This window comes from Cebus imitator, unplaced genomic scaffold, assembly GCF_001604975.1.
Source record: "Cebus imitator isolate Cc_AM_T3 unplaced genomic scaffold, Cebus_imitator-1.0 Scaffold8, whole genome shotgun sequence".
Taxonomy (NCBI): Eukaryota; Metazoa; Chordata; class Mammalia; order Primates; family Cebidae; genus Cebus; species Cebus imitator.
In genome coordinates, this window is record NW_016107323.1 from 5,688,608 (window position 1) to 5,715,174 (window position 26,567).

A 26,567-nucleotide genomic window follows, 5' to 3' on the forward strand; every position below is an offset into this window, starting at 1 on the left:
AATTTCATTGTCCTTTAGTATGGGAAGAAATAGTGATATAAAAGTTTAAGACAAGAAATAAAAGTACATGTTACAGATAAATATATATGTGATAAAAATATGGTAAATATTTGAGGAAAAGATTACCTCTGGGGAAGTAGAAAATACGTGGGAATGGTATTTTACCTCTATCTGTTATGCTTTATTACTTTCTTCAAAAAGGGGCGATATGAAACAAATATGGCAAAATATTAACATCTGTTTAATCTTGTAAGTATATGCATGTCCTATTATTTTATTTGTTTGATATATTTTTTTCTTTTCGAGATGGAGTCTTGCTCTGTCACCCAGGCTAAAGTGCAGTGGCTCAATCTCGGCTCGCTGCAACCTTCATCTCCCATTCAAGCAATTCTCCTGCCTCAGCCTCCCAAGTAACTGGGATTCAGGAACCTGCTACTGCACCTGGCTAATTTTTGTATTTTTAGTAGAGACGGGGCTTCACCGTCTTGGCCAGGCTGGTCTCGAAATCCTGACCTCGTGATCCACCTGCCTCAGCCTCCCATAATGCTGGGATTACAGGCGTAAGGCACCATGCCTGTTCTGTTTAATACATTTCTTATTTTGAAAAAAAGAATTAAAAATATAATAAAGTTGAGAAATACACCAATGCATTGTTATTGACTTTGCATTTAATTTTTTTTTTTTTTTTTTTTACTCCCAAGGAAAAAAGCTTTTCTACCTGAATTGTTTTGTTTTATGTCAGGGTCTTTGCATTCCTAGGCTCTGCTCAGGAAACCACATGTTGCATTATTGATGGCCAAGTATAGTACTGAGCTCTAAACTTCCAAGAACACCAAATGATTTTTTTCAATCTGGGCTAAGAAGAGCTCTTGTTCAAATACAAAGCAATTTTGAGGGGAATCTGGAAGTACTAGTACTAGTTGTTCTTCATTACATACTAAGAAGTTTCTTACTAAATGACTTCTTTTTTGAAGTTAAAATTAAATAACCCTGGCTAAAAGTCAATAGCTATTCACCAGTATTCTTCAGTTAAGATATTTGAGAATAATAATAAGCATTACTGCCTTTACAGCTCGGCCCCAGTAAATATGCAGCCTGAAAGTACTAGAGCTCAACATTTTCTCTTGAACCTGAATGTCACTAAAAGAGCAACTGCCACCTATTTCCATCCTTTCTATCAAAACAAAAAATAATGGCCAGCACTTTTTAATTACTTAAATTACATCCTAGGACCTGTCTGAAAACCTTGATAACTTTGTTCTCATGAAAACCTTTATGATGTGAGAGCTTTATTACCCTATTTTCTAAATAAAGAAACTGGGGCACAGAGAAAGTCAAGAAGCAAAGATCTAAAATATCACTGACCAACCATACTAGATTTGGATGGGGAAAAAAAATTTCCACTATGCCATGAGTNAAAAAAAAAAAAAAAAAAAAAAGCACACAAGTAATGTTAAAAATTATTGGCAACTGGCCACCAGAAACACAGAGTTAATAAAAAATGATATTCTACAAGCAGCTGCTTCCTCTGGTTGTGATGTCATCATAAATCATTAAAATAAATAAAATAGGGAAAGTAGTATTCTACTGTAGCACAAGAGAAAAGCAATTGACTAAATATCTGACAGTGATAAAAGAACAAAAATGAGAAGAGCGTATCAGGTTATATGGCATTTTAAAGGTACACTGATTATTTGGCATGCTGGATGTTCACAAACACACAGACAAGTGTTAGCTATCCTGCTTTCAAGGGCTTATACCTCCAAATATCATCTCACTCATAATTAAATCAAAACAAAAGCACAACATATTTCACCAAATCAGCATACATTATTAAAAATGCAAAGTTGGGCACTTACAAACTGCTGAGAGCTCCAGTTCATGGAGACTGAAGGAAACCATATTAATAATGGCCGTAAATGGTAAGATGAGGAAACATCATTCTGAAAGACATTTTGCACTAGGATCTAATGAGAACACAATTCTCATTCATCCACACGACACATACTCCTTTATCATGTAGTGGATAAACCAAAGAATCCACGTATAATTAGCTAGATTGTGAGGGGCCATTCAGAAAGACATCCACCACATGCCATGGTGACAGCACAGCTTACCTGCACCTCTAAGCAGCAAATTTAAATGAATGCAGAGGCTGAAAGGAAGATGCACAAGAATTAAAGCCAGCTTTTAGATATCTTTTTAAACAAAAAAAATGACTTATTTAAGAACCTCCCACCAATCTTCCAAGGCTTAGAGATAGAAAAACTTCACTTTAGTAACAGATCAGTCCACTATTTCACTAGGGATAAATCACCTCTGTTGCTTCCTCTAGAATATTACTACTTTTTCTAGCATGGAATTGAGGTAGTTTAACTAAAAATGTAATAGCCATTTAGACTCCTTTCTTTAAATAAATTTTGATTCACTGATTATTTACTAGTCCCAATCACACCATAGGATAGCTTTCATTATACCTCTCTAGTTAGAACTCCAAATGATTGGGATTACTAGCATGTCAACCCAACAAGTGGCAAAAATGGCCAGCACCAAGTTTCCCAAAGGCTCTGGCCTATAGCCAGTTTATAAACTCATGGGACATGGGTGAAATAGGTCAAGACACCGGCTTACAGACATTATTATCTGAAAGATCCAGTAGCCTGACCAGAGCCAAGCAACATGAGCCGAAGGGAAAATTCAGCTTCCAAAGCATGTATACAGCTGGCACAAGGGAGAGGTGTAATGGCACAATTTCCAAGTGGCTGGCCAGGGCTGAGGGTGATGGCTTTGAGCATGTTCCAGCTAGCAACCTTCACTGTGGCGGAAAACATCCCCAATACAAGCACTATCATTTGTTTTGGGGAAGACCCGTAAAAATCTTGAAGTAGCCAAAACACAGCAGAGTTCCTGGAGACTGATGCTTGAACTAAATCCACAAAGTTAGGCAACATTTCCTCCAATGGGCATTTTAGAGGGAGAAGAGGAATGAAAATCAAAATGTAATCATCAGTAAAAATATAACTTTATCAAATTGCTCTCAAAAGTAAAGTTCATAACTTAAATAACTCTGCAAAAAAATTCCTCTTCAGACACACTAAATTTAACATACCGCTTAAGAAATACTAGCCTGGGCAACATCGTGAAACACTGTCCCTACAAAGAAATATAAAAATTAGCCAGGTGTGGTGGCGCACATCTGTAGTCCCAGCTACTCAGGAGGCTGAGGTGGGAAGATCACCTAAGCCCAGGAGGTCAAGGCTGCAGTGAGCTATGATCATGCCACTGTACTCCAGCCTGGGTGATAGAGTGAGACCCTGTTTCAAAAACATAGTAATACAGCCAGGCCCAGTGGCTCATGCCTATAATCTCAGCACTTTGGGAGGCTGAGGCAGGTGGATAACTTGAGGTCAGGAGTTCAAGACCAGCCTGGTCAACATGGTGAAACTCCATCTCTACCAAAATTATAAAAATTAGCTGTGCGTTGTGGTGGGTGCCTATAATCTCAGCTACTCAGGAGGCTAAGGAACAAGAATCACTTGAACCTGGGAGGCAAAGGCTGCAGTGAGCCAAGATCATGCCACTATACACCAGCCTGGGTGACAGAGTGAGACTCTGTCTCAATAATAATAATAATATTTAATTTAAATTTTAAAAAGGAAGAAATGATATTTCTTAGTTATAAGAGCATTTCCTATCATATCAGTCTTACTGGAAAATCACACAACACCATCTACTTTTTAATAATGTATTTTTTTTTTTTTTTTTTTTTTTTTTGAGACAAAGTCCTTTCTCTGTCGGCCAGGCTGGAGTGCAGTGGTGCAATCTCAGCTCACTGCAACTTCCACCTCCCAGGTTCAAGTGACTCTCCTGCCTCAGCCTCCTGAGCAGCTGGGATTACAGGTGCACACCACCACACCTGGCTAATTTTTGTATTTTTAGTAGAGACGCGGTTTCACCATCTCTACTAAACAATTTCTTTTATTGTACTCAGTACTGCCCTCAATATGCAGGATGAATGTACTTCTTAAATGTGGATTTTTAGAAGGCGGTGTGGGATCGATAAATAAGATATACCAGGTTGGACGCGGTGGCTCACGATTGTAATCCCAGCACTTTGGGAGGCCAAAGTGGGTGGATTACCAGAGGTCAGGAGTTCGAGACCAGCCTGGCCAATGTGGTAAAACTTCATCTCTACTAGAAATACAAAATTAGCTGGCATGGTGGCGGACATCTATAATCCCAGCTACTTGAGAAGCTGAGGTGGGAGAATCGCTTGAACCCGGGAGGCGGAGGTTGCAGTGAGCCGAGATTGCACCACTGCACTTCAGCCTGGGTGATAAAGCGAGACTATGTCTCTTAAAAAAAAAAAGACGATCAATCTGATAATCACTGGTTCCTGAAAGAATGGAAATGTAACATTTTGTTAAAGTCACACAACACTTTACCCAGCAGGTTTGCTCTCTCTCAAAACTAATGTATGTTTTCACAAAGTAATAAATTCCCATGGTGATAAAAAATGACATACATTCATTTCAGTGATAAATCAAATCAAATATTCCCCTTTAAGAAGCTCAAGTTATCCCATATACAATTTCTTCCAAGCCTGCATTCTAGAGTTCATCGTATAAACCCAAACCTTCCTAGGGTGCTGGATTCAGACTGCTTTCTACGCTGCTTTCTCCCTTATCTAATCCAACTCAGGCAGCTGTCTCACTTCCAGTACTTTTCCAACTCCTGATCTACAGTCCTCTATGCCTATTAACCAGACTGGTTACACCACCCGCAGATGTAAGGGCCTAAAGAGCCCCCACCCCATCCTGGGGAAGGCAAGCAGAGATACTTTACATCATCTGACTCAAGGAACAGTTAAAGATTTCCACATTGTTCAAACCCCTACCTTATATTCATCTAAGTTTTCATTTTAGGAAAAAATGAGTGTCAAAATCGCTTTATGTGCCCAAATTTCAATCATAACTTATTTTTGGCCTTGGGGTGATATATACTGAGAATTCCTCAACTTAGCAAGGAGAATGTTAAGTCAAACATGTGCTCAGAAGTAGAAAATTTTTCAGCCCAAGCATAAGGGCTCTATTCACACTGTGCAGAGTTCAAAGGAGTCAAAAGGATATCTATTGAAGTGGGTTTTCCATTTTTTCCAACTTCCTTTTTCTTATGACGGTATTATTAATGTGGATACATGTTTTGTTGGAATTTCTTAAGCCCCTGCTGTTCCACGGGGAGGAGCTAGAGTGATTCTGGTCATGGGACAAGGGGACAGCGACACGGAAATAAAATAGACAGCAGCAGACCAAAAAGATGGGTGCACACAATATATGACTTATGCACAGGCTGGTCCCTAAGAGTGACAGCTCATGGCCCAGGAACAAAACATTCTGAGGAGGTTTTACTTTAAGGGAACCAGAAACACCAACCTTGAGGTAAAAGGAGGTGCTCTGGAATAAACCCTACAGATTGAGTTACCCTGTAAGGTAAGGTAAGCTAAGCTAGAAACGAAAGCTGCTGGGGAGAGGGAGTATGGGTCTATAGAGACTTCACCTGCCTGTGAGAAAAAACAGCAGTCTTTTTGGACAGAAGTGAAAATGCCAAGCAAATTATTTTAGCATCATAGATTCTCACTAAAAATTGGGTTTAATACTGATTAGACCATATTTTAAAATCCATTAAGAACTTGAGGGAAGTTATTGCAAAACTACAAAGATTTTATTATCAGAAAGCAAAAACATGGAAAAGTTAACATTTCCCTACTCAACCTTGCCCAGTACGTGATAGCAACCAGAGTAGCTGTATTTCCTAACTTCCTGACTGCAAGAATTTCTAAAGCCAAGACTTAATACTTTCTGCTCATTATTACAGACAAGTAATTCCATATGATGCTTCTGGGCTGAGAACAAATAAAAACTTGGAACCCAGAATCTACTTAAAATAAAACTGAGCTGGAAAGCAAACGCTGAAAAGCAAAAGAACTATAGTTGAAAATGGAATATAGGAAATCAAAGTATTCAATATCAAATCAGAAACGAGAGAAACTGGTTGTCTAAGCCCTCACAGTAAGCAAATGATACTGGAGATGTATCTACTGAAACCCTCTGTGACCACCAAAGAGCTCCAGGGCTAGCCCTTCCCATTGCAGCTCTGCGCTGTTTAATCCACAGGCCTCAGACTAAAAATCCACCCTCCTTGAAGTGGAGATGAAAAATAGAAAAATATTACACCTTTTTTCTTGGTGGTGGGTGGGAGTTAATGCCTTGGGTTCCATGGCTCAGGCAGTTCACATCTTTTAGCAGATGTAAACAAGCAAGAGGACTGTAGTATAGACTCAATTCAGTAGGCTGTAGCATGGCTGCAAGCTCAGTCATAAATGAAACCCACGTCACTGTTCCACCAAGAAAGCAGACATGTGTTCTATCACACACCCTCTCAGCTCAGTCTTCCCTGGACTCAACTCAGGTCCCACCCCTAACTGGCAAAGATATTCAACTTGGCAGGAACAGATGATTTGCTACATGTGGTTATAAGGTGGCTTCTGGGCAAAATCGTGACTGCAGAAATGTGCTCATGACATCTTGAGTTTATTTCAGAGTAATCTGTATTCAGATATCTTTCTTTACCTGAGATACAGCAGCTTTACCACACTGGAGTTACCATGTTTACACACTGAGGGCTTTTGCTGGCAGCACTTGCCTGCCTGCTTAGGACAGACCCGTGCTCTCCACAAACCCAGGAAAGAGTTAAACGTTCTTTGCACTTGACTCAGTGGCTTCTCTTCACCACACACTCCCAGATCCCACCATTCTCTGAGCCACCCGTGCAGCCAATCAAAGGAAAGGAAGGAAATTATCCTGGCCGGCTGACAGCCACAGCGCTCTGATGGCCATATATGGTAAAAACCACTGTCAGAGCCCTGTCAGGCCTGCGGGCCGGCTGCTGTGGACATATCAGTGAACTGCAGCAGCAGGAGAAGCTGGCCAAGGAAATGCACAAAGGCTGCCTGCTCATCTCCAGGGGAGGGGGTGGGGTGGAAACCATCATCTGCAAGGGCACACACTCACAGTGAGTCACAGCCACTCACTGTCATCAAAAATAGCCCCAGGGTACATTGGGAAGTTCCTTCTGCCAAGACTTTGTGCTCCATTGTTAATTAGGGGTGAGCAGGGTGCCCAACCCACCCCTCCCGGCAAGATTGTGGAAAACACAGTCACTAGGAGAAAATGAAAAGGCCCTTCTGTGGCACTTCATGTGGTAATGAGGCCGGGCCGCGGCGCTCGTGTGGCTGGCAGCTCGTGACATAATTTGGAAGTCATTGTTCTGCACCTGGTGCCCTCCCCCTGCATCCTCCACCCCTCCCAGTCCTGTCCCCCAGCTTTTCATGGCCCATACACTTGACAGTTTAAGGTACTCCAGGCATCACACAGAATCTATTCCAAGAGGCAGTGAAGGGGCATCCTGTGACATGTCAGGACACTGGCTGGCTCTGAACAAAATCCTCTGCCCATAACGCCAAAGCTACCAAGTGCCAGACATCCACATCTGTACAAAGGGCTACCGGCATTGCCACTGTTGTCTAAAACAGAGTACCGCAATGTGTAGAAATGGAAATTGCCTGTCAGCAATGCACAGTAAGGCGGACAGGCAGCCAATGCAAATCCAGCAGGTGCTGGCAGAGACTGCGGATCACACAGAAAAACACCGTCAGGAAACTGCCATTCCCTCTCAAGTAGCCCATGAGAGAAGGCACTTATCAGCATGGCGCCTGGCACTTAAAGGAAGCCTGCAACAAATGTGAACTACTGCGATTTCATCACTGTCATGTATAGACCATGTACTTTCACAAGGCATGGTATAGACCAAGTATTTTCCAAACCTTAGACAATTCTCGGAGCTGACAGAATGAAAGCCCTGACAAGTTAGTTTTTGTTATTAAACTCTAATCCCAGAGAAAGAATGCAAAGGTTTCAATGTCCATTAGACCACAGTTTCTCTCTCTCTCTCTCTCTCTCTCTCTCTCTCTCTCTCTGTGTGTGTGTGTGTGTGTGTGTGTGTGTGTGTGTGTGTGTGTGAGAGAGAGAGAGAGAGAGAGAGAGAGAGAGAGAGAGAGAGACGGAGCCTTGCTCTGTTGCCCAGACTAGAGTGCAATGGCACAATCTCAGCTCACTGAAACCTCCACCCCGCCTCCTGGGTTCAAGCAATGCTCCTGTCTCAGTCTCACAAGTAGCTGGGATTATAGGTGTGTGCCACCATGCCCAGCTAATTTTTGTATTTTTAGAAGAGATGGGGTTTCACCATGTTGGCCAGGCTGGTCTCAAGCTCCTGACCTCAAGTGATCCACCCACCTTGGCCACCCAAAGTGCTGGGATTAGAGGCATGAGCCACCACTCGGCTAGACCAATTTCTATAACAACAACAACAAAAAAAAAACTGTTCACACTCAGTAGAAAAAAAAAATTAAAAATATGCATATACAAATCAAATAAAGACTCAGCAACCTAAGTTCTAATCCACAAATGACTTCACAGTCTTGGACAACCACTCAATTTGGGAGTTTCAGTTTCTGCAACTAAAGAACAGAGGAATGATCCCACCCTACCAAGTGAAAAAACTGAGACACTGTTTATGAAGAGGACTATCCACATATAATCTGCTGGCATTCTGCAGTCTCATTTCTATGAATATGACAGAAGTCACTGCTTTTTCCTAAAGATGATACAAAGGAAAGATGTCATGTTGATCTACTTATAACAGCAATCCTAAAATATGAAACAGTACTTACTCTAGTTCTTTTCTCCATAACAATCAAGGAAAATATTTTGCCAAATTCACACAGACAGTGAAAGAAAAAGGGTCAAGAAATGTAGGATTTTCTACCAAAAAGCTATCCTTCAGCTCCTTTTGACTCATAATGTTAGTTCACAACACACATAAATGATTTGTTTCCCTTCCAATCAACATTCTATTTCTCCAGTACTAGAAAAATCCACCTAAACTCCTAGAGTTCCTCAAGTCTGAAGGAGCAATGTGCCTACCATCTCCTCTTTGCCCTCCTGGGGACAGAGCGCCTCTACTAACTTATCAGCTTAAAAATTGGGCTGGGCTGGGCAGGGCTGGGCGCAGTGGCTCAGACCTGTAATCCCAGCACTTTGGGAGGCCGAGGAGGGTGAATCGCCTGTGGTCAGGAGACCAACCTGACCAACATGGAGAAACCCTGACTCTGCTAAAAATACAAAAATTAGCCGGGCATGGTGGTGCATGCCTGTAATCCCAGCTACTGGGGAGGCTGAGTCAGGAGAATCACTTGAACCCAGGAGGGAGAGGTTGCGGTGAGCCGAGACTGCACCATTGCACTCCAGCCTGGGCAACAAGAGCAAAACTCTGTCTCAAAAATAAAAATAAAAATAAATTTAATTTAAAAAAAAAGTTGGGTCGGCTCCTCTTCTGTTTCATCTTTAGCTCCTACACAGAGAAAAAAAACTGAATTCAGATTGAACCTCCTCCGTCATGTCTTCCTTACTTCCTGAGCCTAGGGTGAAACTGATCTCTCACACTCCCTGTACTAGAGTACTTCATGCACCTACATGGTGCCCCCTGGAGAGATCAAGCACTGCTGTTGCTTTTTAAAAGCAAGAACCCAGTGGCTCACTCCTGTAATCCCACTTTGGGAGGCCAAGGCAGGAGGAACACTTGAGATCAGGAATTTGAGACCAGCCTGGCCAACACAGTGAAACGCTGTCTCTACTAAAAATATAAAAATTAGCCGGGTGTGGTGGTGCACACCTATAGTCCCAGCTACTATGAGGCTGAAGCAGAAGTGCTTTAACCTGGGAGATGGAGGTTGCAGTGAGTCGAGACCGCACCACTGGGTGACAGAGCAAGACTTTGCCTCAATTAAAAAAAACAAAATTAAAAAAAAAAGCAAGATCCCAGCACAGGTCCCTGCACATGCAGGCACTAATGAATGAGTAAATGAATGAATGAATGTGATTTTTCTAAAGTACCATGTTAAATTTCACAAACATTTAAGCAATAGTTAGCTCTTTGTATGTGCTCTGGTAATATTACTGAAAATATTTTTCAAATCTCAAGATGTAAAAAAATCTTTTAAAGTCCAGGTAACTATAAGGAAGAAAATAAAACATCACTTTTAGTCCCATCAGTGTTAACATTGCACACTCTTTCCTAAAAATAATAACATAATTGAAGTTAAGTACGAGATAATGACTATGATCTCATAACACATTTTTTAGGATATATGAAGGTACCATGGAACAAAGGATAACAAAATCTTGCCACGTAACATAACTTTCTCTTGCTATTGCAAGGAATCCCTCAATTATTCACTTAGGACTTATTTAAGAATGTTTATATCTGCATAGATATTATATTTTGGCTTTTTTGGTTTTTCTTGAGATGGAATCATACTCTGTTGCCCAGGTTGGAGTGCAATGGCATGATCTCAGCTCACTGCAACCTCCGCCTCCTGGGTTCAAGCAATTCTCCTGCCTCAGCCTCCCAAGTAGCTGGGACGCCCGGCTAACTTTTGTATTTTTAGTAGAGATGGTATTTCACTATATTGGCCAGGCTGGTCTCAAACTCCTGACCTTGTGATCCACTCGCCTCGGCCTCGCAAAGTGTTGGGATTACAGGTGTGAGCCACCACGCCCAGCCTAGAAACATTTCTATGCAGATTTTTTTTTTTTTAAGCCTAGGTGGAAATATAGTGTTCAAAACTACCAGAAAGCCTTTTAGGTCACTCCGAATTACTCGTATATGAATTGTGTGAACTAACATTATGAGTTAAGTAATACAGTCTAAGAATACATATATTAGTTACCAATTGCTGGCTAATAAGTTATCCTAAAACTCAGCTGATTAAAACAATAAACATTTATTACTCAGTTCCTGCGGATCAGGGATTCAAAAACAGCTTATCTGGGTGGCTCTGGCCCAGGGTTTTTCATGAGATAGTGTGAGCCAGGGCTGCAGTCACCTGATGGCTTGACAGGGCTGCAGGATCTACTTTCAAGATGGCTCATCGCATGGTTGGTTAAGTTGGTGCTGGCAGTTGTCAGGAGGTCCTACGGACCTTGCCACAGAGCTGCTGGAGATCCTCACAACATGGCAGCTCCAAAAAAGACAAAGTGGAAGCCAGTGGGCTTTTATGAACTAGTCTCAGAATTCACATTCCATTAATTCCACCATACCCTATGGACACACGGGCCAGCCCTATGTAATGTGGGAGGCTATCTACCACAACATAGTAAGGCAAGTTTTTGGAGAACCTGCACAAAAGGCTACCATATACATAGCCACCCAGTTTGCATCCTCTAACCAAGTAAGTCAAGAGATCAAGAACATATAATTCTAATTATTCCCTCCATCTGTTAAGTGAACAAGAAAATAATTTTAATAATGTGATAAGGCAGCCTGTGGTACTAGTGGTATGAAGAAGCAACTAAGAGAACTGAATGTATGATTTTCCTCTGTTTCAGTAAATAATCAAAGGCAACATCTGAGCTGGATATTGAACAGTGAGAAGAGACCACTAAGTATCATCATTAGTGGAATACTGACTGAAATGCCTCAAGATCTCTTCCTCAATAAACATGACAGAAACATTCTAAAGCAGCCCTCATCAACCTAGGTTCTATAAGAAATTAAAGTCCTAATGCCCTAATCTATGCTATTATAGGCAATAAGCTCTTTTCCATCCTATGCATCTAGAAGACAATGGCTATATATCATCCTTGGGATAACTAAAAAAAAGTCATTCAAATGATTTTCTGCAGAGCTAAATTCTTTCATAAAAACTTAGATGAAAAAGACCACAAAATGAGTTGAAAATGGTTCACAGACATAAATAAAGCAAGATCTCAAATATTCCCACACACAGCTCCTAAAATAAATAGGAGAAACACAGTTGTATATAAGAAAATACCACACAGCTACAACAAAGGAGCTCACGGTAGACAGGAAGAGATCACAACCCAAAAAGCTAACAGAGATCTGGCCATACCCATCCCATCCTGGCCAGAGCAGAGCTCTTGTCCCAGGTAGTTACTGTGAGGGTGAAATCAGGCATCACTTCAATTCACCAAAGTTGCTTCACAGTTCACAATACTTAAGGAAGAAAGCAAGCAATTTGGGAAGACAGGAGCCATCTAGTTGGCATCCTCCACCCAAGTGTATGTCAAGATATCAAGAGTATATAATTCTAACAGATTCCTCCCACTCTTACTTGTTTAAGACAGGATTTACAGGCTTGTTGTGTTATGAAGTATGTTGGGAGGGGGGTTGTGTGTGTATCTATCCAGAAACATTGGTATGTATGAGCCTCCATGGTTCACACAATAGGGAGGAAATGCCTCAGTTCTATCTACATCACTAGTGTGGCTACATCACAAAANAAAAAAAAAAAAAAAAAAAAAAAAAAAAAAGGCTAATTCATGACAACGTGGTAGATTACACAAAGGGCTGAACACCTGTGTGCTTTTAAGCCAAGACAGCTTGTGAGTTGTGGCAAGCTGAAAGAAGTATCCCTCATAGCCAAAACCACAAAGCCAACCTGTGTTCAGCAAGACTGCTATTATTCATCCTCCGAAGGACTAAGGAATAAGTAAATGCACTAAGCCACACCTTGAAAAGTCATGGCAGAGTGGCAAGCCACAGCTTGACAGAAGCATTACAAAAGACAACGGGAATCACGTGTGCTAATCTAAATCACCCCACCTCAGGAGTGAGGACTTTCCATTTTCCTCCAGCAGTGAGTGACCTCTTCAAAAATCCCACTTTCCCTAATAAAATCTTCCTGACAAAAACCTCATAAACCATATGCTTAAAATAGCACACATTCATTCTTAAGTGTGCTGCTTGCTGCATGTGTGTGTGTCTTTGTATATGCATGTGTTTTTATGTATTTATCCCTATTACTCTTTTCACTTTAGATTTTAAGTCCTGGAAGACAGAGACCATGTCTAACTTATTTTATATTCTTCCAGAATCTAACCATAAGCCTCATGAAGTTGCAATAATACACCTTATTTACTGCTGACACTAAAGAGCTTTCCAAAAGAAATTCATAGAAAACCATGTTTTCAAATGGGAGCCTTTTTGAAAGGGTAATAATTCACCTTAATTCCAACATGTACACATTCAATATTATTATGTACAGAATCCCAAATGTATCACCAAATCTAACTTGCCTGTCTATAACCAGAAACAAAAAGGGGAAAATATTCTCAGAAGCCCATGAGATAACTATTAAAAACCATACCCATCTCTTAAGGTTCATTTCTAAAATTATCCCAAGCTGCTAATAATGTATGTTGGAGCCTTACACACACCTAGAGCATAATTTCTTGCTATCTTGATTTCAAACATAACTTCATATTATAGTTGGGAATTTAGTTTTTCTTTGCTTTTAAACCAAAGCAACACCTCATGATAAAACTATTTCATAGTTGCTAAGACACTAAAGTTGTAGGAATCTCTTTTCCAGGGTAAAGAGCCCCGTATTGTTAAGCCCTGTACTGAAAAGGAATTAATGGGTTCACCATGTAGTTAGGGTTCCCATCATATTTCTTCCTTGAGGCTATACTTCTAACAAGGAGACAAACACCTCAGTACCAGCAATCTGCTAGGATGCTTTCCTAGACACAAGTGCTCCTGAAGGGCACAGATGCTGGCACACAGCAGGTACTCAGCTTACAGACAATCAAACCAACTAATTGCATATGAAGACTCACTCATATTGTATAAACAAATATCAACTGTAAAATGTATAACCATTATTCAAATATTCATGACTATGCCAAAATTATAAGGTAGATATCAAGAAGGCCATCAGCTCCATAAATAAATGTAGGTTTTCTGACAACATGGAAGATGGTTCTATTTTCTACCAGCTACTGATGCCTGTTAACTAGCCAGTATCTTAGGTAGGAACAGCAACTCAGAAGAAAGGTGAATGTCACCTGACGCTCCAGGGCTCATGGGCCACGCCCTGCCATAGCAGATCCTTCTGTGAGCTACCCAGGCACAACTGTCATGAGGGACCACAGGACCACTCCTCTTTGCTGGGCTCAGCCTTGCCTTAGCAAAAAAGCAGCCAGGAGTAAAAAGGCATCTACTTTCCAAAGTTATACATTGAATTGGGGGTTAAAAATGGAACAAAAGGGTTTTCTTTGCTGAACAGCTGAATTGGAAATCACTTCATAACTGAGAATCATGGGAAGTGAGAAGCATTTCTGACATCATCTAGAATTACCAAGGCAGAAAATAACTTTTTTTTTTTTTTTTACTTTTTGAGATGGAGTCTTGTTCTGTCGCCCAGTCTGAAGTACAGTGGCATGATCTTGGCTCACTGCAACCTCCACCTCCCAGGTTCAAGTGATATTCCTGCCTCAGCCTCCAGAGTAGCTGGGACTATAAGCTTGTGCCACCGTGTCCTGCTAATTTTTGTATTTTTAGTAGAGACGGGTTTTCAACATGTTAGCCAGGTTAGTCTCGAACTCCTGACTTCAGGCGATCTACCCGCCTCAGCCTCCCAAAGTGCTAGGATTACAGGCATGAGCCACGGTGCCCAGCCAGAAAATAACTTTTATACACAGCTGCTTATGTCATAGAGAGAGAAATGGAGGAGCGGAAGAATAAAGAGACACATCCATGTCCTACAACAAGTCAGTGACTGAGCCTGGACTGAACTCCACAGCTCATCAATTCCCAGATTGATATTCTTTCCTCTATGCCATACTGACACTAAGAGCCAAATAAACACACTTTTATACACAAAAATCTCACATAGTACACATGAACCTATCAATTATAGAAACCTGAGCATTGATCTTATTTCCAATGGCTGTCACAGGGCTTAGCTTATAACAACATCACCTCCTCTAAAACAAACTAATATTTAAGGAGCAAAGCCACACAGACAGTATTATAGCCTGAGAAAGACCCTTGATGCTCCTCCAAAAAGCAAGAACTCATCTAAACATGACAATTTATAAAGCAACTTACTCTATCCTAGTTCCCGTAATGCTGGTTAAAGAGCAAAATACAAGGACATATTCATTAAGTTTAGGTCATTGAATATAACAGAAAAACAAATCATAAGATCAGTGAGCTCAGTACTGCATACAGGTCTCCCTCAAATGGGATAAGTGAAACTCAGTTTCTCATGGTTTGTAAAAGCAAAGATGAACTCACAGAACCTTTTGTGGATGTGGAAGTTGAAAATAAATATCTGAATTCAGAGGAAGATTAGTCATTCATAAGTCTATTTTGTGCTTCTTAATTGGCTTGTTCCATTTCTTTGAAAGAAAAAAAATGTCTTAAATGTATGCCTCAGTCAATAAAAGGGGAAATAAAAACTCTTAACTCCAAAACAGATAATGGTGCTCCAGTGTCTGACCTTAGCTGACAAGCTATGGCTGTCTTCTCAGCTGGCTGCCATAAAACGCACCAGTAAAATGTCAAGTTTCCAAATGTTCCTTGCTCTTGGTGAAGGAATAAGCTAAAATAATGTGGAGACCAAATGCAACTGGTCTTGAGTGTACTTATTTGTCACTCAAAAACAACTTTTTCCACAGAAATAAAAGTATCCAAATAGAAAATAAATTTTCAACTTAATGAAAAGATTCATCTTTGCCAATAAGAAGGTGCATTTGAAAACACGTATCAAATTTGTTCCCCAAAGGCATCTATCTCCCTTCTGTCAGGAGATGGTTCTACTGTGTTACCTATCTGGTCACTGAAGTAAAAATTAGATGCTATAATAAAAAAAAGTTCATCACCAGCATCTCTGAAACAAAAGTCCAAGAGAATTGGACATTTTCCCAATGAGAGTTTTCCCAAGGAAAAAACATCAACATACAATGGGAAAAAACCCTTTGACAGAAATTCACTTTATTGTAACCACTCTCAGAATCACATGGTCCATTGTGATGAGATGTACTCTTAATATAAGGGGCTCAGACACAGCAGGGATCCACTTCCCCTGCTGCTTTTAGCAGAGTGGAAACAGCTGTCATACGACTCAACATCTGCATCCTCACCAGCAACGAGCCCTTATCATTGGAGCTCAGGACTCACCAAACTCATTTTCCTCCTAAAAGCTAACTAGAAAACAACTGTTTCTAAGCCCTCTTCACAGCTTTTTTTCTTCATTATTTGCAACTCTGGGATTTGCTGATAAAATAACGACAGATTTTGATCTGCAGTATTCATGACTGGTCAGCAAATGCACAAAATTCCTATCTAATCTCACCTTGGAGCAGGCTCTCTGGGAGGATAAAGGAAGGAGGAGGGCTTGGAACCCCACTGACATTGACGGACACATAGAACCATTCTCAGTAAAGACTCTATCTCTGCCACTTGTTAACACTGTTTAAATCCTATACTGAAACTTATTACTGTCCAGAATTGAAATCTGTATTGAGGACATTTTCTTGAGTTCCTGTTGAACTTGCTATTCAAAAAAAAAAAAAAAAAAGGCTCATCCTTACGATTTCACAAAAAAAGAGAATATTATCTTACAATTTTCTGCCCATTTGAAAATGTAACTGTTTTAAAAACTTTACTTTGGAATAAAAGCCTGTTTTTACAACTGCACTCTAAAAGAGAATTTTTTTGTGTGAAAAGTGGATGATTAAGAACCGAATCTTAAAATTCCTATGCCTGTCCATGCTCACAACATCATTATAATAATTTTTTCATCCATAGAGAGCATGCCCAGAACAGAGGTCACTATTCTATTTAATGATTCTCTGTTAGAGAAAAACTGATATGGTTAGTAAGGCGTGTGGAACTTAACCTCAATGACACCAGAGTCTAGGCCGGGCGCGGTGGCTCAAGCCTGTAATCCCAGCACTTTGGGAGGCCGAGGCGGGTGGATCACGAGGTCAAGAGATCGAGACCATCCTGGTCAACATGGTGAAACCCCGTCTCTATTAAAAATACAAAACATTAGCTGGGCATGGTGGCGCGTGCCTGTAGTCCCAGCTACTGAGGAGGTTGAGGCAGGAGAATTGTCTGAACCCAGGAGGCGGAGGTTGCGGTGAGCCGAGATCGCGCCATTGCACTCCAGCCTGGGTAACAAGAGTGAAACTCCGTCTCAAAAAAAAAAAAAAAAATTACACCAGCGTCTAATGGTTTCACAAATACAATTCTTAGTGAACTGTCAATCTATTAAGGAAAAAATATGGAGACTACCAGAGGGTGTCTACCAGAAAGGATGGTCAAATTACTTACCTTGTGCAGAGGGAGAACAAGGAACGCTCCTCCCCCACTTGCTTCTATGATTATGGCAACAAATCTGGGATTGACAGCACAAAAGGAACTATCCCAGGTCACACGAGAAACCCGGATGTCATCATAGCACTGGTCATTTTTCACCGCTTGCCCAAATACATGCCGAAACTTGCTCTGTCGTACCACTCGCCTCATCGTGCCTGCAAAGAAAGAGTGAGCATTATGTTAGAATTACGTACCAAACTGAAAGCTTTACTTTTACAAATGAAAAGCTCCAAGTAGGAAAAACAGAATGGGATGGCATTTTGTCTGCTCTCCTAAAAAGTAGCCAAATTGCAATCCAAATTTCTTTTAGAAGCACATACCCAGAGACAACTGCAAAATGCATCAAGGAAAGAATTACAAAGAAATGAAAAAGTCCTAATTCAAGATCCAGAAACAGCTCATCAGTTTTAACTTCAATTGAAAGATTAAGGCAAAGATTAAAGAAAGTTAGCCTTTCGGGGCTGGGTGGGAACTGACAGATAATGCACTTCAACCCTTCCCTTTTTATACATAAGAAAACTCCAAAGTGAAGTTTTCCGGTAGAGGTGAGGCTGAAGAAAGAGCCCAAAAACAAGTTATGATTTTGTGGCTTTGTCCTCAGCCTGTCAAGGTAATTTTTCAGTTTGTAAACATTTTCCCTAGACATCAGCACTCTGTTGTCTGAGAATTATGTCTATTCCCCAGAGTGTTTCAAGAAGACCAACTATGGGAGGAATTCAAAAGACATAGCTATCACCCTTGACTTCAAAAGCCTTCTAATCTAACACAGACGTAATAATCAGAGCAACTCACTACCAAACCGCCTAGTGCTAAGGGCTACACAGTGAGAAACAGGAAAAGTCAGCCTAAAGGAGACTAACAGGTAAGAGCTAGGTCAGGGAAAAGAAGACCAAAAGTATTTAAATTGAAAGCAATGTGATCAAAGTGATGTTTAGAATGACAGTAAATCTGGCAGAAGCACACTGGACAGCTTAGGTAGGAACAAGCTCAAAGACAGGTACTGGGCTAGGAAGCTATCTGACAGTAAACCAGACTTGAGGAAGGCCTGGAGTGATATAGCAGTAACAGTTGGGACAGAAGAAAGGAAAAATGGAGGAGCTATTGCTGAGAGGAAACAAAACCAGGCTGGGTTTTCACTGAGTTGATCATCTACCGCAGCCACTTCCCTAGTATACCAGGGACTCTGGGGAGGCGAGGTAACACAGAGCTAGGTTCCTAGGCTTCCTTATGTGTCATTTCAGACTCCAAATTCCACTAAACTGTCTGATAGACACCGAAAGCTTTGTGCTTTTGGATCACCAACCCTCCCTGATTAAGGTTTCCTAAACTGCACCCAATGTAATTTTCCTATGTGCTACTGCAGGACATTCTGTTCATGTTTGTTAGACAGAAGGAGCCTGAATAAAAACCTAAACGGAAATGGAACATGGTTCAATATTGACAACTCATCTGAAAATCAGATCCTCATATACAGAGGAGAGCTAACACCTGTCCACTCATGTCAGACGGGACACATGGTGGGGTGTTACTAATTCCTTTCCTCTAATTCCCTTCCTCATGGTCCTGAGCCCACTGCTAAATGCAGAGACAGAATTTATCTTTGCCAGAGTCTCCTACCCTTCTCCTAGGCATGTGTGTAAGTGGCCTCTCTCCAATGCTGGGGGCATGTAGCCGGGCTGAAGTAACAGACCCTTGGCAGGCAATTGAGCATCCATGCTCCTCAGCCCAGCTGTTATTACCAGACTTTCCCAGCTGACTACCAGGACCATACATTTTGAGTCCTTGGTAAAGGAGACGGTAAATGATACAGGCCAGGGCCCTTCATTTCGGAATCAGTATGAATACTTCTCAAGCATAAGTTAGGTAAGACAGCATCCATGAAGTGGTGAAAAGCAAAAGGAAAGCACATCCATACAAAAGCCAACGTACAGCCAGCTGGTCTCAGGATCCACTTCCCCACCCAACCATCTGCAACCATCTGTACAAGTTACAGAAACTGCAATCCCCACCAGCATCTTCAAGCAAGTGTTTCAAAAGTAAATTAATGTAGAAGAAATAAGGATTGTACCATGTCAGTTAACATCCTTCATAAATAAAACGTTCTTACAAATTCATACAATTAAAACTCAACAGAAAATTAGGCAAAGGACATGAAGAAGTAATTTACAAAAGAAACACAACAGCATTTATCTCCACTCCTTCCTAAAATCCCACTAAAATGAAAGCAAAAAATAAAAGCAGGTAAAGATATGAAAGGACAAGAGGACTGGAAAGCGTCCTACAAGACAGCAAATGTGACAACAAACTCTTGGAAGATGGAAAGTTGTCGTGCACGTTTAACTGACTGAAGTGTGAGTGTCCTCTACTCAGCCAAGTCTCAGGAGGAGTTCACAAGAAGGACATCAAGGCCCACTGTGAATCCCCAGAACACTCCAAGGAGAAATTGTGTGTCTCTGAAGACAGAGATGTGGGAGAGGCACTTGAGAAAATGACTGAAAGCCTGAATTAGGAACAGCTGGACACCCAGATCTTCTCCATCCAGGGCTTCACAACCAGGGTACTGGCCTGCCCTCTCCCCAGCAGAAGCCAGGAAAGGCCAGACTGCAGGCCCTGGACTGGATGACACCCAGTATAGGTGTGAACAAGTACCTCACTGACAGCCTGGTTCTACACAGTGGGGCCTCCAGTCCCTTGTTCCTCCTGGTTCCCAAGATACCGCCTGCCTCTCAAGATACCACCTGCCCCACCCCATAAGAGATCAGACATCACTGCCCTCAGTGAGGTCCACCATTCAATGTGCCCGTCCACCATTCAATGTGCCCCTCCACCTACACAGGCAAAAGGTCAACTTTTAGAAGCTCACTTTAAATGTGAATGGATATTTGAGGAAAGCCTTTCACTTAAAAAAAGAGACAATTTTTCCTCTTCAAATAGCCAGATACCATGTAACCTCACAAAAATATGAAGATTAATATAAAAATGTAAAATGATTTGTCTTCATTGAAAGATACTATACAATCTTCTGGCTGACACATATACTAAAATACCTCAGAAAGTTATTTCCACGCCAGGTGCGGTGGCTCACGCCTATAATCCCAGCACTTTGGGAGGCCGAGGCAGGTGGATCATGAGTTCAGGAGTTCAAGACCAGCCTGTCCAACATAGTGAAACCCCATCTCTACTAAAAATACAAAAAATTAGCCAGGCGTGGTGGCACGCCTGTAATCCCAGCTACCCTGAAGGCTGAGGAAGAAGAACTGCTTAAACCTGGGAAGCGGAGGTTAAAGTGAGCTGAGATCACACCATTGCACTCCAGGCCGGGGCAACATTGTCAGACTCCATCTCAAAAAAAAAAAAAAGTTATTAGTTATTACCATATTATGCATACTTATTTTCATCCTAAATACAAGTAGACAGAATGATATAGAAGTTCTTGTGCTACAATCACAGAGTAAAATGTTAGCTACAGAGCAGAAAGAGTAAGAAAAGCCAGTGCTTCCACAGTGATGTGCTATATGTCTAAGCGGAGCTTGAAGGGCAGAGCTCAAAGGGCAGTGTGAGCCCATTCACTTCCAAGGTCAAGTCTGATCTGGGCTCAGCTGTGCACTTGTGGCATAGCTGCTTTTCTTGCACAGAATGTCTCAGGCCCTCCAGGTACACAACAGAGAATAGCAATTAAGAGAGCAAACTCCAGAGTCAGACAGCCTCGTAAGTGAGAAGAACAGCTGTACTCTTTACTCCCTGGCCATGGTACAGCACAGCAAGTCACTAAATCTCCATTACGTGTCAAATTCTCTATGCAAAATGGGTACAATGCATGTAAAGTTGAAGTGATCATTGAACGATCAATTGGTGATGGGATGGTGGCAGGAGATTCTTATGCTATACCATATATGGCTAGATACACAAAATTAATCACTCCATAAATACTAGCTACTGTTGTCATTCTAGTAACTGACATAAGACAATCAAGATTCATATTAGCAAATTACTTAACCTCTCTAAAAGTCAGTTTCCCATCTACAAAATGAAGGGAATGATACCTATAATAAGAGTGTAGGCTGGTTATGGTGGCTTACACCTGTAATCCCAGCACTTTGGGAGGCCGAAGTGGGTGGATCACTTGAGGTCAGGAGTTTGAGACCAGCCTGGGCAACATGATAAAACCCATCTCTACTAAAAATAAAAAACTTAGCTGGGTTTGGTGGCACATGCCTGTAGTCCCAACTACTCAGGAGGCTGAAGCACGAGAATCACTTGAACCTGGGAGGCAGAGGTTGCAGTGAGCTGAGATCGTGCCACTGCACTGCACTCCAGCCTGGGCAAGAGAGTGAAACCCCATCTCAAAAAAAAAAGAATGTAAACAAGGCCCAGATGACTTCACTGCTGAAGTCTACCAAACTTTTAAAAAATACCAATTACAAATGTTTCCAAAGACAGAGAAGAAGGGAATACTTCCAAACTAATTACATGAGGCCAATAGTATCCTGATACCAAAATCAAATACAGACATCTCAAGAAAACTACAGACCAGTATCTCTTATGAATACAGATGCAAAAAATCCTCAACAATACCAGCAAACCAAATCAAGCAACATAGAAAAAGAATTAGAATCATACACCACAATCAAGTGGGATTTTTTTTCCAGAAATGCAAGGTTGGGTCAACATCTGAAAATCAATTAACGTAACACATTATATCAATAGAAGAAAAAAATCACACAATTATCTCAGATACAGAAAAAGCATTTGAGGCTGGGCACAGTGGCTCATGCCTATAATCCCAGTACTCTGGGAAGCCACAGCAGGTGAATCACTTGAGGTCAGAAGTTCAAGACCAGGCTGTGCAACATGGTAAAACTCCATCTCTACTAAAAATACAGAAATGAGCCAGGCATGGTGGTAGACGCCTATGAGCCCAGCTACTTGGGAGGCAGAGGCAGGAGAATTGCTTGAACCCAGGAGACAGAGGTTGCAGTAAGTCAAGATAGCACCACTGCACTCCAGCCTGGGCAAGACTCTGAATCAAAAAAAGAAAGCATTTGACAAAATTAAATATCCTTTCACAATAAAACACCCAAGAAACTAGGAATAAAAGGAAATTTCCTCAACCTGATAATGGGCATCCATGAAAATACCATAGCTAACTCAATATTCAATGGTGAACAATGACTTCCCCCTGAGATCAAGAATACAACAAGGTTGTCCACCCTTGCCACTTCTCTTCAGGATCACAGTACAGATTAGGGCAAGGCAATTAGGGAAGAAAAAGGAATATGCGACATTCAGATAAGAAAGAAGGAAGTAAAACTATTTTTGTATGCAGAAGATATGATTTTATATACAGAAAATCCTAAGGAATCCACTAAAAGAACTAGTAAGTTCAGTAAGGTTGCAGGATACTAGATTAATATACAAAAATCAAATATATATATATATATTTGAGACGGAGTCTTGCTCTGTCACCCAGGCTGGAGTGCAGTGGTGCAATCTCAGCTCACTGCAACCTCCGCCTCCCCAGTTCAAGCGATTCTCCTGTCTCAGCCTCCTGAGTAGCTGGGACTACACCACACCGGCTAAAATTTTTGTCTTTTTAGTAGAGATGGGGTTTTGCTATGTTGGTCATGCTGGTCTCAAACTCCAGACCTCAGGTGATCCTCCTGTCTTGGTCTCCCAAAGTGTTGGGATTACAGGCGTGAGCCACTGTGCCTAGCCCTATTTTATAAACTTGCAACAAACAATCCAAAAGTGAAATTAAGAAAACAATTCCACTCACAATACATCAAAAATAAAATACTTAGAAATAAAGTTAATCAAGGATGTGAAAGACTCACATTCTGAAAACTTAAAACATTTGTTGAAAGAAATTAAAGACACAAATCAATGAAAAGAGATCCCACGTTCATAAATCAAAAGACTTAGCATTAAGATGGCAATATTCCTCAAACTAAAATATAGATTTAATGCAATTCCTATCAGACTCCCAGATGAATTCTCTATAGTATGGATGAAGGGATTGATTGGAATTGCAAGGGATCCAAAAATGACCTTAAGGGAAAAAGACCCAAATGACCTTGGGGGAAAAAGAGGAGAACAAGTTAGGAAGACTCATATTTCCTGATTTCAAAACTTACCTCACTAACAGTAATTGACAAGACAGTGTGGTACGGAATAAGGATAGACATATATATCAATGGAATATAATTAAAGTCCAGAAGTAAATTCATATATCTTTGGTCAACTGATTTTCAATAAGAGTGCCAAGACAATTCAATAGAAAAACTCTTCTCAACAGATGGTACTGGGACAATATATAAAATAGCTAACTCAACCTAGATCAAAGCCTTAGATATAAGAGCTAATACTATAAAACTCTAAGAAGAAAACATACGAAATCTTCATGGCCTTGGATTTGGCAAAGGATTCTAAGATATGACACCAAACGCACAAGCAATAAAAGAAAAATTAGAAAAATTGGATTCCATCAAAATTTATAACTTTTGTGCCTCAAAGGACACTATCGAGAAATCGAAGACAATTCATAAAAACTTTTGCAAATCATATATCTGATACGGCACTTATATCTAGGATACATAAAGAACTCCTACAATTCAATAATAAAAAAGTCCAATTTAAAAATGAGTCAAAGGACTTGAATAGACATTTTTCAAAGAAGGCATACAAATGTCCAATACACATGAAAAGTTGCTGGACATCATTAATCACTGGGGAAATGAAAATCAAAACCACAATGAGAGACTATTTCATACCCACCAGGATGGCTAAAATCAAAAATTCTGAGAATAACAAGGGTTGATGAGAATGCAGAGAAATCAGAACCCTCCTACACTACCGGAGGGAATGTAAAATGTTGCAGCTGATGTAGAAAAGTCTGGCAGTTCCTCAAACAATTAAACAAAGAATTACCATAAGACCCAGCAATCCACTCCTATGTATAAGAACTGAAAACAGGTAGTCAAACAAATACTTGTACATGAGTCTTCATAGCAACATTATTCACAATAGCCAAAGGGTAGAGGCAGCCCAAATACAGGCTATCCATTGTATCTAATGGATAAACAAAATGTGATATTACCCGTACAATAGAATATAAATAAATAAAAAGGAATGAAGTACTAACACATGCTACAACTTGGAAGAGTCTTGAAAATATTATAAATGAAAAGAAACCAGTCACAAAAATCTACATACTGTTATTCCATTTATATGAAAATCCAGAATAGGCAAATCTAGAGAGACATAAAGTAGATTCATGGTTGCTTAGAGCTGTGGGGTAGGAGGGAAATAGGGTAATACAAGGTGATAGCTAAATCTTAAGAGTATAACATTTCTTCATTTCTTTTTCTTTCCTTCTTTTTTTTTTTTTTTGTTTTTTGAGATGGAGTCTCACTCTGTCATCCAGGCTGGAGTGCAGTGACGCAATCTCAGCTCACTGCAACCCTTGCCTCCAGGGTTCAAGCGATTCTCTTGCCTCAGCCTCCTCAGTAGCTGGAATTATGGGCGTGTGCCACCACACCCAACTAATTTTTAATTTTTAGTAGTTCAGCATGTTGGTCAGGCTGGTCTCGAACTCCTGATCTCATGATCTGTCTGCCTTAGCCTCCGAAAGTGCTGGGATTACAAGCATGAGCCACCATGTCCAGCCCATTTCTTATTTTTTTTTAAATATTTATTTATTATTATTTTTAGAGACAATCTCATTCTGTACTCAGTACAATGGTTCAGTCATAGCTCATAGCAGCCTGAAACTTCTGAGCTCAAGCAATCCTCTCACCTCAGCATCCCAAGTAGCTGAGATCACAAGCTTACGCCACCACATCAAGCTAATTTTTTTTTTTTTTTTTTTTTGAGGTGGAGTTTTTGCTCTTGTTGCCCAGGCTGGTATACAATGGCACAATCTCAGCTTACTGCAACCTCCACCTCCCAAGTTCAAGCGATTCTCCTGCCTCAGCCTCCCGAGAAGCTGGGATTACAGGTGCCTGCCACCATGCCTGGCTAATTTTTTTCTTTTAGTAGAGACAGAGTTTCACCATAATGGCCAGGCTGGTCTCGAACTCCTGACCTAAGGTGATCCATCCACCTCAGCCTTCCAAAGTGCTGGGATTACACGCGTAAGCCACCATGCCCAGCCAGCCAGGCTATTTTATTTTATTTTTTTTGGTAGAGATAGGGTCTCACCATGTTGCCCTGGCTGGTCTCTTAACTAATTCTTGGCTTCAAGGAATATTTCCACCTCAGACTCCCGAACTGCTTGGATTACAGTCATGAGCCACCATGCCTGGTATGTTTCTTTTGAGGTAATGAAAATGTTCTAAAGTTGACTGTGTTAATGGTTGCAGATTATCTGATTACATATATACTATAAACTACTGAACTCTACACTTTAAATGAGTGAACTGTATAGTATGTGAATTATATCTCAAAACTGTTTTTTAAAATAACTATAATGTACTCAGCATAGAATCTGAAGCATAGTACATACTGTCTAATAAATGTTAGCAATTATTATTTGAGAGCCCAGTAATAGATTTCCCTACCCAGGGAGAAAACCTAAGCAAGTCCCTGCCGATTATGGGCTAAGAGTAGAATTTTCATATAAGAGAACCCGCACCACTTATCAAGGACCCTTTACAAAATTTTATGTTCTCTCATTTCAGCATGGTATTTCTACAGTTTAATTTCTCTGTAAACAAGGGAAAAAATGGGAACTATCCCAAACATTAAAACTTCCTTTTCTTAAGAGAGCTGTCTGCATTGTCAAATGGTATTAGTGTTTTACCACTTTAAAAATTGTTATAAATTTCCATATTAAGATGGCATATCATCAAACCTAGGAGTTCTATTATCAACTATTCTGTCCCAAACTAATCAAATCATAAATTAGACAACAAAATGTCATCCTAAAACTAAAGCATTTTATAAAGGATCTAATTCTCAAAAAAAAAAAAAACAAAAACAAAAACAAAAAGAGTAAATGAAAAAATCCTGAACACAATAGACACAAATTCCAAGGAAATACTAGATATAATTTTAAATGTCCTGTGAGAGAATGGTTCAACTTTGGAAAAGCTGCTTGCTCATTAAGTCTTTTAAGTACAAATTCTTAAAACTGCATAGGGTCTTTCCCTTGCTTGCAATGGTAAGATCATCTCAGTAATAAAGAGGAAGATGATGTAGCAGTAAGCTATTCAGTAAGCAAATCAAAGAAATATTTACAAGTTTCAAAATCAATTTACTTT

At 40.5% G+C, this 26,567-nt stretch overlaps 1 protein-coding gene across 1 annotated transcript in view; it reads right to left on the minus strand.

Annotated features, from left to right (window-relative positions):
• The window catches only part of CORO1C (coronin 1C), an 87,631-nt gene that overhangs the window by 38,978 nt on the left and 22,086 nt on the right, over positions 1 to 26,567 (minus strand). The window contains exon 2 of the mRNA XM_017541348.1: positions 17,263 to 17,462. Coding sequence (XP_017396837.1) covers positions 17,263 to 17,457 — 195 coding nt within the window. The 5' untranslated portion in view covers positions 17,458 to 17,462. The remainder of the gene's footprint in view (positions 1 to 17,262; positions 17,463 to 26,567) is intronic.